This window comes from Ornithodoros turicata, chromosome 4, assembly GCF_037126465.1.
Source record: "Ornithodoros turicata isolate Travis chromosome 4, ASM3712646v1, whole genome shotgun sequence".
Taxonomy (NCBI): Eukaryota; Metazoa; Arthropoda; class Arachnida; order Ixodida; family Argasidae; genus Ornithodoros; species Ornithodoros turicata.
In genome coordinates, this window is record NC_088204.1 from 13,440,000 (window position 1) to 13,452,995 (window position 12,996).

The 12,996-nt window shown below is 49.1% G+C and overlaps 1 protein-coding gene across 1 annotated transcript in view; it reads right to left on the bottom strand.

Annotated features, from left to right (window-relative positions):
* Positions 1–845: 845 nt before the first annotated feature.
* The window catches only part of LOC135391102 (trithorax group protein osa-like), a 48,804-nt gene continuing 36,653 nt past the window's right edge, over positions 846–12,996 (bottom strand). The window contains exons 11-15 of the mRNA XM_064621199.1: positions 12,157–12,631; positions 11,269–11,568; positions 7,266–8,372; positions 5,724–6,048; positions 846–2,396 (exon numbers count right to left, since the gene is read on the bottom strand). Of these exons, the coding sequence (XP_064477269.1) occupies positions 1,205–2,396; positions 5,724–6,048; positions 7,266–8,372; positions 11,269–11,568; positions 12,157–12,631 (3,399 nt within the window). The 3' untranslated portion in view covers positions 846–1,204. The remainder of the gene's footprint in view (positions 2,397–5,723; positions 6,049–7,265; positions 8,373–11,268; positions 11,569–12,156; positions 12,632–12,996) is intronic.

The window sequence follows — 12,996 nt, forward strand, 5'->3', positions numbered from 1 at the left end:
TCAACAAACTAAAAAGTGCACCTTGTATGACCAAAGCCACGTTACGGTTTGGATCCTGTTTCTTTTCAACATGCCCTTCTTAAATAATTTCTGCGATGATCCTCTGAGCTGAACTGCATCAGCTCTGATATCGTTGTGTGCCTAACCTTGTACCACAAGATACACTGTAACCGCTCCTAACAAAAGAAGTGACTCTCCTTGCCTAACAACAAAAATTAAACCTCATGCGTTAATGTGATTATCTTTGCAACAGTTCGTGGCAGAGCCTTCATGGGTGGAATGCGTGTGAAACGGGCCGAAAGAGTTAAATAAAAAAAAAAGAAGGAGAAAAGACCACCACACAGAAAGATAGAGCTCATTGTCACGTGACAAAGAATCAAATTTGAGATCGTGGTTCAGGGGTTCACTACAACCCTGCCATGTCAATGTTACATAACTGGCTAAGCTTGTAAGATTTTAATGGTCCGTCAAACATCGAGTGCAAAGAAATATAACGAGTCGTTAAGAGGCTGAGTTCTTTTGTTTTTCTCCGCAGAGAGGGAGACACAATCTCGACCGAAAATACTGTCAGCGCTTCACAACACCACGGGTAGTCAAAGTCGTAAAAGTAAAACGACCAAGGGCAGCAAAGAGACACCATAAAAACGTTTCCACACCGATTCACGTAAACGAGCTTTCCAAAAGAAACTGTTCAACTCAACAAAAAAGAATACCCTCCGAGAAAAACATTACAAAATGGCACGGACAGCTTTTCTTTTCATCACATTATGTCAGTCAGCACAGCATGAGTGCTACAGCGCACGAAAAAACTTGAGTGTGCGTGAGTTTTTTTTCCTTTTCTGGGAGGAGGGGGGGGGGGGGATGAAGAATGAGAACATGTGTTCACCAGTGAAAGTGAGTCCCTTCCACATTTTCGCCGCGGGCACGTGGATCGCGGTGTCCGCAAGCGACGCGTCCGTCCGCCGCGGAAGATTGCTACATTGTAACCTCTTGAGCAAACAAAACAAAGCGTAGATGAAACTCCGGCTTTTCTGAGACACTCCTGTTCACTTCATGCATGCCCCTGTGACACCCCTGTGACACCCCTGAGAGCACCTTGAAATGTCACCTCCGAAGACGGTGTCGAGTGGAGAAAGACTGAGGAGCATTCGGCACCGGTCGGTCACCGCGGAGAGAGAGTGCACACACAACACCAACATGTGGTTCACTTTGGTCCGAAGAATCCAGCACCTGCCTGAGACGCCGATGCCCCCTGGCCGCGAGTATTGGTGGCATACAGCTGCTGCTGAAAGTTGTGAAACTGCACCGCATAGTTCGGGTCCGCCGTCGTGGGGCCATAGAACGGCTGCTGTTTGTAACCAAAAGTCTGCCCCACCGTGGGGGGTAAAGGTTGCGCCACTTCACCGTGCGGTCCCGCCATTCCCTGCTTCCCTTGAAAGGGTACCCCAGCCCCCATCATCTGCATGGGAGGTGCGCCAGACACGTGGGTGCCGTTTGGAGTGACATACGCCCCTCCGCTCCTCATCATCATCGGTGACCTCGGCGGTCCCGACGGCGGGAAGTATTGCAAGTTTTGAGTGGGCACCTTAGCGTCCAAATTCGTCAGCGGCGGCGCAAACCGCTGAAGGAATTCCAACCCCTGTGCGCGCTGTGGCCCCTGCGGCCGGGCAGGAAGATACTGAATCGTATTGGGCGCATTCGGCTTCACCTGCATGCCCGCAAATGCAGCCGAGGCTCGCCCCCTCGCACCTCGACCACCACCGGCGTTGCTCCGCGCGGTTGTGTTCCCCATGTTTGGCTGGGCGTAAGGAGGTCGAACGCCTCCGTGATGGGGCATCATGGGGACAAACTCGGTCGTGGGGGGCATGCCTCCGTCCGGACTGCCCCCTGTTCCATCTAGTGGGTCTTGCACGAGCTCTGGTGGGTGACCTCCTTCCCCTTTAGAAGGGTCGTACGGGGGCGCCATCTTTTGCAGGTTTTGAATGTGCGACGATGGCGTACCGTCGGGCCCTAGTCCTCGGAAAGACTGAGGCCTACTCATTAGCGATGCGTCGGGTCCAGCAGGGCTCCCAAAGTCACGTGGGTTCATGGGAAAACCTCCCTGCTGAGGAGGGACATGGTAACGCTGGTGGGGTACGCCGTCGGGAAACGTACCGCCCTGAGGATGGGTCATTCCAAAGCGGGCCTGGTGTTGGTCGACGTAGCCCGCAGAGGGGCGATAGTGAGGCTCGTGCTGAGAGTACCTCTGCTGGCCATCAAAGGTGGCAGGGTTCATTTCAGCTGCTGTAGGAGGGAACCTGGGGTTGCTCATGTCTCCTCCAGAGGAACAGGATGAGTGGAAGGAACCTTGAGAGTTCTCGGAGGTCATGGTGGGGCCCATGTCCAGAGGCGGTATTCTGGAAAAGGTTTCAAGTTGGAATTTTATACTTGCACGTGTTCCTCTTTGTATATCTTACAGGAACTGTAATGCGAAATGGAACCACCCTATTTTATGTACTACTAGGTAGAACTTGGCTTTGTGATGACACACGCGAGCCATTACGTCTCAATTCTTCATATTTTTCACATTGGTGAATTTCAAAGATCGATCGATATTTCTATGATCGCGGCACCAACAGACGTCCGCCACACTAATCTAGTGGAGGCCACCCCCGATTGGTAGACAGGTACCACGTGACATTGAAGTACTATGTAACGCATTTGTGACAGATTACTAATTACTATTAATCACGCTTTGAAAAAAGTGGCAACAGCTCCCGATTAGTTCTGTTCAAATCATGGTATAAGCAGTTGCAACCTGTACGAACGTCATGTGTCTGGAGCGGTCTCCAACACACCTGTTGCGCCATCTGTTGGGCTCTCTCCGCATCGCCTGCTCTGAGGAAGTAGCAGTACCTCGCACCCAGCTAATTTCTACAAACGTCTGGTTTACGTTGTAGTGTTGCAGGATGCACCAACCGTGCATCTGCGACGATTCGACAACCCCTGCCTGCCGCAGGTTGTTCCACTGGCTAATGTAGTTGCTTGAGTTCTCAATAGATGGCACGGGCATCGCCTCAGGGTTGTCGCATTAGAGTCGGCAAATTTTGCTTGGGGCTGCAATCTTTAAAATTTGACTGCTGAAAAGATACTCCATGAACATGTTTTGTGTGTGCGGCATCCAAGATACAAGCTTTTAGAAAAACATACTTTTTGTATGGGTTTACCATTCATTTTACAGTTCACTTTACAGTTACAGAAAGAGAGCGGCTTGACCGTTTTTAAAGCTTGCATAACCCTTTGTCGAGTAAAACTTTGTTGAAAGTGCGCTATGTCTGTACGTTCTCTATCATGTCCCTTTCTTTGTTTTTTTTAGCGCTTTTATTATGAGTCCAAACCAACAGGCCCAAAAAATTGTTCCACTTTACAGTTCCTTCAACAAATTTGTCCATATTGATTACGTGCATTTTTTTTTTTTTTCATTCCTACCCAAGGATGCACAAACAGCCAGAAGCTGGCTTGTTAGTTCAGTGTGCATAGCTCTTACAATATGGTATGACAAATTCAGGTAACTCAAAAAAAAGATGCTGACGCCAGGAATCGAAACTGGGTCTTCCGATTTCCAGTCAGATATGCTATCGCTACACCACAACAGCACGACGTTTCCCTAGATTAGAGTGACTCAAAGTACAAGGGGAACGGACAACCAACCAATCACGCTACAGACGGCGACTGATTTTTCGGAGGGGGTCGATTATTCGGACTCGTCCGCGGAACGGCCGCGGGCCCCATAGAGTTGATGTATAAGAACGTCCAAGATTTTGGACGCCGTGCAGCCCCATTGCTCGATATTTCGGACTCTGTTTGCCCAACCGGCGAATTTTTCTCTTGGGGTGACGAAAAATATTGGTATCATCCGAAATTGGTATCAAAAGAAATGAACCAACTAAAATATTGCGGCAAAAAAATAGCCAATGATCGTTCCTCCTCCGTTCCTCCGAGTAAAAGAGGTCTGTCATAACACTTTTGCGCCTTCATTCAAAAGGCCCGGCACGTGCTGTCCCCCCGCGAGTCGCGAGAGAGCGCCGTAAAGCGCGCTTCACTTAAAGCATGCGTGCGTTAGGTGAAGCCGACTTGCGGACTTGATGAGGGCAGTGCCTCTGTCAGCGTACAGTGACGAAATGTCGCTTCGGGAAATAGAAGCTGATGTTATCAGGCGGAGCTGGAAGCGCGTTAAGAAAGCATCGACAAATTTTTCCAGCCTACTAGTGCTTAATAAAGTTTATTTTGAAGCGAAATTTGTTTTTTCGGACTGCTCAATTATTTGGACTTTTGCGCGATCCCCGCCGAGTCCGAAAAATCGGATGGCGACTGTACTCCCATTCTCTCCTACATATAGGAAAGTGGTGCTGTCGGGGAGTAGCGGTAGCATATCTGATTGGAAATCGGAAGACAACAACTTCATTTTGAGATGATGAATGGGGACCCTCTGCAATATCCTATGTAACATGTACGAAACGCCCAAAAATGATGCATATGAAGGGTATTACTGGATATTGTTTGCAACTTTGACAGTGCTAGGTACGCTTTGCTTTCATTCACTGCTGCTAACACTCATCTTGTATCGGAGATACAGAGAACAATGGCGGATAACTGTTACGTCCAGGTTATGTCCGTGTTCATCCCCTGGTGCTGGCACTCGTCGGCTTTTTCATGAATTACTTGTTGAATTACTTGCGAACTGTATGTGTTATGAACAACACGTTGTCAAACTTAGTCTTCCTAAGGAATAACAGCCACTACAAGCCAGGTTGTTATATATCAGTCATGTTCATCTTCACCGGAGGGTCAAAGGCAGCCAGAATTTTTAGTGAATGGCATAGACCCTCTTTATTCCAAAAGTCTTCACTCAGAACACTCAAAGTGACTTTTTAAAGATGTCTATACATTTCTTAAGCGAGTGCAGTAAGCACAGCAAGGACTGCCGCCGTGGACGGGGGTGCATCAACAACATCCTCGCCGTCGTCCTCGTTTTTACCTTTTTTTTTTATGTGGTTGGTGCCGAAGATGGCATTGATGCTAATGCTAGTGTCTTAGACTATGTCTTAGACTCGTAGTCTAAGACATGTATTGAAGGATCAGTTCTTTGCAATGCGTCTGCAGCGGAGCATTCAGTTTTGATTGGGTCACGCGCAAATAAGCTCCGCCTTCCTGCACACATGCGCTTCATGTCGGGAATGGACGTCGTTTCGTAACTACGAAATGTCGCGGTGCGGGAGCACATTGTGGCCCTCGGGAGACGGTAAGCCTCCAAAATGCAGGTTTGAAGCGGCATGAGTACGAATAATCGAGCAGGTCTTCCAAAGAAGGGTCCAAATTACATTATTATTTATTATACGGGGTTGCCTAGCGGTCCTATCACAGTATCACGTAAGAATATGGTAAGACAAGAAAAAGAAAATCAATCAATCAAATTGTTGGACGCGGAAATCGTTGGTTTTGGGGGGCGTTTGACAGTGCGAACAGTTTTGTCAGAAAAATTGGGAAGTCCACCGAGTTATCGGTCGGCGACTGTACTACACAAAGAGGTGCGGCAAGATTAATCGTGTGATCTCCTCACAGGGCAAGGCTGAATGCCAAAGCTTACATGCTCGTGGGAACACTCAGGTAGCGGCATGACCTACACAAATGTTAGAAATGAAATGGACACTAGGAATGAGCATATAAGTAGCACAGTAACATACTCCGCGTGTGGCATGCCCGGAAGGAGGTGCTGCTGAGGTTGCGCTCCCGGCTGCTGCTGCTGCTGCTGCTGCGTGCACATGTTGCCCGAGTGAGCGTTCCCTCCTGCTGTTGACTGTGGCTGCTGGCCCTCCTGCGCGTGCAGGCCCGTGTTGGGCTGCTTCTGGATAGTGAGCTCCTGACCTTCCAAAGAACTGAGGTACTGGATCTGCTGGGGTGACGGTACTGGCATGAGGTTCGGTTCCTTGGACATGCCACCGGGGGGTGTAGCCCGTGGATGGTGCCCACCGGGGGTGCTTACGCTCCGACCGAATGCCGATGACGGGTCTGAGAGCAAGAGATGATGTTACATTAGAAACATGCATGAAATATATGTAGAGCCTGAAATTGTAGGGTTTTACACGATTCTTCCCCGAATTGAAGGTTGCCTCTTTACGGTGAAACTCCGATTTTTATCCGGCAAATTGCCCTTACTGGGGTGTTTGTAGGGATGCACTAACTTACTTATTTGGCAGCAAATGCAGCTTCATCACTGTCTGTACCAAACCACTACAGTTAGTTTGAGTAACTGAGCCCGATTTTGCCCCGAATTTTGCATACAGGAAGTTTTTTCAACCCAAATTTGGACGAATTTAGTGCACATGTTAATTCACCCAATTTTTACCTGCCGAAATTAAAAAATTATTTCCCAAAAACTTTAGGCTCTAAGTATATGCAAGGAAAATGTTCAACATGTCTCGTTAATGATCCCGTAGCTGTATGTTTCTCGTACATCTTATTTGCTATTCGTCCTATGCCTCACACGTTATCATTCTGTCAGTTTTGCTTTATTTAACAATAAACCACATACAATAGGCTCGCAATAGTCGAAACTCAGATATTTCGTACTTCCTGTCAATTCAAACGGATTCTATACTTTTGTTACAGATTCTGTACTTGTAAAATACTCCTGCAGGGAGAAAACAGTTTCGTGTGCACTAACACTCAAGCACACGCACATTCGTACGATACCGGATGAATCGAATATCAGCGGGTCACACAGTTAAGCGTGAAAACCATTTCACAGACACGGAACAAAGCGGCAGCTCCAACTCGAGACTCCACAAACATATGTGACGTAGCCAGCACTGTGCAATGACTCTGACGCTTTGATATGCGTCTCTACCCGCGAGCACACCTGACGGCACTGGACTGCGGGATGCATGAGGCACGGCAGTATGACGTTATGCTCAAACGTATTTTGTCAACGATGAAAGATGAAAGTCACTGAAAAGGTTAGCCAGCTGTAGGGATCGAACCCACATCTTCTGGATTACCGTAGGGTTTGTATCTGTCCCTTCTATGTGTTCCAGCCTCAGAACATCAGTTTCTCTCTTGTATTTTGTCCACCAATTTCTAAGTTAATGCCACCTCCTCTTAGTCTTCATGCACATCTCTATCACATGCAGCATTTCCTGTGCACTGTGAAAGTTAGTCATATTTTAATGTACTGAAGCCAATGTAGGTTCTCTTAGAGGAAAAGTAATGAACACTGTTGCACTCACCTCCTGAGCCTGGGTTAGTTCCATTTCCCGCAAAATCTTGCATCATTCCTTGATTTTCCTGCAACGGCGTCGCTGCCCTTTTCTTTCCTCCCGATGAAGGGCTTGGAACAGCTGTGCTCATCGGTGTCGTCGGTGTAGCTGGAGCACGACCTCCCGCGCTCCCTGGTCTACCGGGAGGCTTCGGAGAACTGAGTGGCGTCGTCTGCATGCTCCCCGGACTTGGATTCGTCAACCGCGGGGGAAACTGACGAGAGGGGTCCGCTGCTGGAGAAGGTAGTGGTGATGCTGGTGGGTGTGGGCTCGCTAAGCTGCCCGCTCGGGGTTGGGAGGCCCCACCCGCGTAAGGTGGCGGGGGTCCGATACGAGGGCTGGCACCTGCCGGACTGGGAGGAGCCTGTGGCCGTGGTGCTCCCGGGCTCGAGCTGCCGTAGTGCGTTGGACTCGGGCCTGATGCAAACCCTTGTCCCGTCGGACTCGTCCCTGGCCTGACCGGGCTGAACGGCTGGAGAGCGGGGCTCCCACAGGTAGGAACTTGTGCGCCACCCTGGCCTCCACCAAACCCGATGGAACACGGAGAGGGTCGGCTTCCAGACGGCTGAAACGTTCCGCCAGCTCCAGCCCCGGCAAACCCCCCACTACACGGTGTGCCGTGACCGCCAAAGGCTCCCCCCTGAGCTGCTCCCGAGCAGGGGTTCGGTCCGGGGCTGAACACCATGCCGGGACCAGGGCTGGCTCGACAGGTTGTCACACTTCCAGGGGTGGGTACTCCGGTGAAGTTGGATGGTGTCGGGGGATTGGAGAAAGAGCCCGGAGAGTTGAAACCTGTGCAGGAAGCTGGACGGTTGGAAGGGCCGTTGTTGAAGTTGGGGTTGGGACAGGAGCCCGGACGCGTAGGTCCGTAGGGGCCCCCCTGTACAGCAGATGGTGAATGGGCAAAGTCAGGAGTGCAAGGTCCGCTTGGACCGAAGGACGGTGGCCCGGCTGACTGGTGAGCATGAGTCGGTGTCTTGCGTCGTCGATCTTCGAAGTACGGCTTTTGCTGCTGGGGCATGCCATGCCACTCATTCTGGAGAGACATCTGTTGCTGCTGTCCCATACTTGCGGGGCCTACACAAAATGAAGAGGTGACGACGATAATTTATAGTGCTGTACCTGTCAGTCCAGACCACGACCTGCTAGATTATAACGACCGTGTCATAATCGGCAACCCCTATGAGGAGCCCGTCCGCACGATCCACTACACATTGGCCCGCGAGATTTACATCGTGATTGGACAATGGAAATTTGAATTTTGAACGCGGAGAAGTGGACGTACGTCTACCGTAGCAGATGACAGCAAAAGCTCCGATGAAAACGTGAAAAATGATTATGATAGAGAACTTTAGAGAGAGGCGTCTTCTGTGGGAGATCCACCGCTTGTACAACAATACTAAGGTAAGCTGAAGTACAAAGTATTGTAGAAATCGAGGAAGCAATAACCGGACCGATGAGTAGCGGCACCGCTAGCTTCCAAGTGCGGCACCGGGAAGGGGTGCATATGACATGGTCGTTATAATCTAGTAGTAGGTTGTGGTCTCTGCTGAAAAGTTTTCTTGCAAGACGCAGTAAGCGTATGCAGGTGTACAGTAGAACCTCTTTATAGTAACTCCTCTTGTAGTAAAACTCTGCTTATAGTAAACGACAACTGCGGTCCCGATACAATCCCATACATTCAATGGCACACCTGATACAATAAAACTCCTGATCTAGTAAAATTTCATCATGGTCCCAGAGAGTTTACTACAAAGGGGTTCTACTGTATCCATATCATACCCTGGGGATAGCTGGGGAAAAACAGCTGGGGAAAAAGTGCAAAAATGGCTACTTGGACAGGTGCAATTGCTGGGCCACACTCAGTTCACCATCAAGAAGCGACACACTGACATAGACCTGCCCCCCTTCAGTTTTCCCGCTTATGATTCTGCTGATAATGCCAGCAACAGTGCTACCGTTACAAGTGTACCGACAAGGAAACACAAATAGGTGTGCCACGCCTGAACTGAAGTGACGCCTAACGGACAACTGGATGCAGCCCAACCATTTTGCTAGCCTGTGTGTTCGTTTTACACACTTCTTTCCAGCTGTTACCATCGCACTGGGGAGAGCATTTCGTGGTGGATTTGGGTAGAACCGCCTTGAGCTTCCCAACTCTGGCAACAAAATGTTAATTTAATTGGGCAAATTTCCCAAGTTCAATTAAAAAATTTAAACATATTTTTTCAGCAAGTTTTATCAAGCTAGTTGCAGTACTCAGCAAAAGTTCCCTGAAGATTGAGCACTAGAGCTGTGCAAATATTCGAAATTTCGAATATGAATTGAATATCTTATGCTATTCGCAACCTATTTTCAGTATTCAAAATTTTCGAATATTTTTCGAATAATACTGTACTGCGAAGAAGCACTTGTCCACGGCAAGCACCTACGCGTTTCGGGTACCCTTGACTTTTCAACGTGGCTTCATCAGTAGCGGGGGGGAGGAGTTATGTATTGTAACTATAAATGTGGTATACTGGACGAAGTGAGCAGTATCGCTATTGCCATTCTCCAAGTCGGCTTCGCCTTATTACCTCCAAGAGTTAGGTGAAGCCCACTTCACGTTGCTGCCATTGCTATTTTAGGGTGCGGCTCCACTCTGCAATCGGCTTCACCTCATAACAGTAGAGCGTTAGGTGAAGCCTGATTTACACTGTTTACAATATTCTCTCGGTAAAGTCTACAAATTTTGTGAGCTCATGGTCAACACCGTACTCTGGGCATTGCAGGTTCCGGTAAACATACTCCAAACTTTCAGAGTTCAGTAACAGATGCACATATGTAAACACAGAAATGAGGAGATGTACACAAAGCAGGTTGGATGGAACATGTTGGCTAACTCTCAATGTAGTTCATCCCACTAATGCAGTCTACCATACACCAGTGTTTCCCAAAGTGTGGTCCGCGGACCCCTGGGGGTCCGCGAGAGTGTCCGTGGGGGTCCGCGACCGTCTCTCACATTTCAGTGAGGATTTTCGTCCCCACAATCACGCCCTCGTACATACTGCCCGATTTCCAAACACCCAGAACTTCCAAAATTGCTACAAGCATGCTTCAACGGCTAGCTTCTAATTTCTGATAGAAAAGTCCTGCAATGCACGTTTGTCCGCGTCATAAACATACAAACAAGAAGAAGAAACCAGTCCGGAATCGTTTCTGCAGCTGTATCGAAAGCACGCAGCAGCTGACGAGGTTGCTGGTTATGCAATGGCTGTGACGGTGTGTGTGGGGGGGGGGGGGGTCCGTGAATTGGTTCTAATCTCCTCCGGGTGTCCGTCACCGCCAAAAGTTTGGAAAACACCGCCATACACAACATGGAGGGACCCTTCCCTCGCGTTATGTTATGCTGGGTAAAAGGCTCACATGTTTGGAGCAGAAATTCATCACCTAATAGAAAAGATAAAAAATATTTCACCGTGAGGTATTCGAAATTATTCAAATTGGGCCTTTTCTGACTATTCGAATTCGATTCGCAGTGCAAGTGAAATATTCGTAAACTATTTGCAATGGAAATTGTGCTATTCGCACAGCTCTGTTTGGTATATATATTTCTGTAGCTCGTTTTTACTATAATTTTCTTTTGCTTCTGCACCTGCTGTGTTAGGGCAGCCACCAGTGAAACAGTGTTGTGTCTCTCTAGTTATCTGGAGACATGTGGTCAGAGAAATCGTGCCAGTATAAGCTGAGATGCACATGAAAGATGCTCCTCTAAGAAATGGTCTGATGTAATTGATGCAGAAGCACTGTATTTCCTAACATAATTACACACTTTTTAAAACCCGAAACACAGTAAACTAGAGCGGGTGCATTAACTGTGCGAGGAAATCCAGAGCTCCTTCTACAACAAATTGTGGCTGCACTGAATTGTGTTAATCAAGTTCAGAGTCACTGACACAGGCACACATGAAAATGGAGAGATGAGCCAAATTACCACCAGGGAAATGGGGACCCCCACTTCCTTCAGGGTGCTGGTGGTCGATGCAGCTCTGCTGGAAGGCCGGGTGTGGACTAGGTCCACCATGTGGAGCTGTGTTAGGCGGGCCACCATGATGGTGAGGGTCTTGGGGGCCTTGCCTCAAAGGCGGTCCCCCAGACTGGGGCCCACTACTTGAAGGTGCCATACCAGTTGCCTCTGGAAACAGCAGCTGATGCATCTTGCGAATCATGGCTAACTGCTCTTCTCTGTGTTGCCGTTGCTGAGGTGTCAAGTTCTCGTCAGGAACCTTTACTCCTGTTCAAATGACCATACGTCAGCAAGTAAGGGACGGAAAAGTCTTTACGAGTCTAAAAGTTATACTATAGGTAGTTCTGTAGAGAATCTGAAAACATATATTTTAAGTTTTTGCGTGTGAGCTTCAAGCATGATGGACAAATGTTCAAAGCATAGCTTAAGCTATCGGAGCAGTACGTCACCAAGTGAGGATGACATTCCTTATGACTTTAAAAGGGCATTAAAATGTAAAACCTTCTCTTCGTGGAATGGAAGACACCATTTCCTTCACAGCAATACAAAAGGAACTGGATTGATCCGTTGTATAATTTGTGATTTAAGCGCGAAGAAAACTACAGTTTTTACTTTCCTCTTCTCTCTTTCTCAAGTGGCATGACAATGCGGGGCGCATTGTCAAGCCCCCCATCCCCCTCCCCCCTTCGTCTCCACAAACCCTTTTTGATTGGTTGGCCTATCTGCACAGCTCGAGAGGGAGGGAGGAGGGAAAGAGCAAAATGTGCTTTGTTCGTGTCTGTTTGTTCTGTTCACATCATGCACCCTGCAAGGCAGTCAAAAATGTTCCAGGTGTCTCCGCCCTACTATGCCCACCTGCAGTGGTCTGAGAAGGATTTCCCGGCAGCGTGCCACAACTAGGTCCACCTTGGAAACCTGCCGGAAAACATGACCCTCCTCCGCCGTTTGGAGGGCCACATCCCTGAGGACCGGCATGAGGCGGTCGGGCACCCCTAGGTCCTCCTCCAGCGGGACCGTAAGGTGTCGCACCCCCACCCCACATCTCCTGATGCGGTACTCCACCACCAGGCTGCTGCTGCTGCTGCTGTGTCCAGGAAGGAGCGGATGGCGGGCCGCCAGTGTGTGGCATACCGCAACCGTGTTGTGGGCCACAGAAAGGCGCCGAGCCGCCCTGAGGATGGGGCGTGGGGCCACCAAAGTGCTGCGGGATAGATGCTCCTTTCATGGGTCCCATCTGCGCTCCTCCACGCTGCTGCTTCATTTGGGCAAGACTGTTGAGCCATGCTGCTGGACTTTGTTTGTTGAACTGCTGGATCTTCAGGGGGTGTTTCTGCAAAGAGATGGAGTGCCTCAATGTGGCATCTTGCTGATAGGCAAGGTAGAGCACTGCAAAGGGCCGGGCCGGCCCGAAACAACGAGCCCGGCCCACGTGCATTGGGCCTCGAAGTCACTTTGACGGCGGGCTCCGAACGAATTCGAGAGTTCTCATCCCGAGTCCGGCCGAGGTTTTGTGAGCTGTTCTTTCACATTATTTAACCCTCAATATTCGTTTTGAAAGCAAAGCAACAAAGTGCCTGTGGGCCCTTCCTCAATTTCTGCTCAAACGCTACAAAATAGGTTTCGCTTTGGGGGGGGGGGATTTTTTTTTTGGGGGGGGGGGTTTAGAACATTGCTTCGCACATTTTAGATGAATAG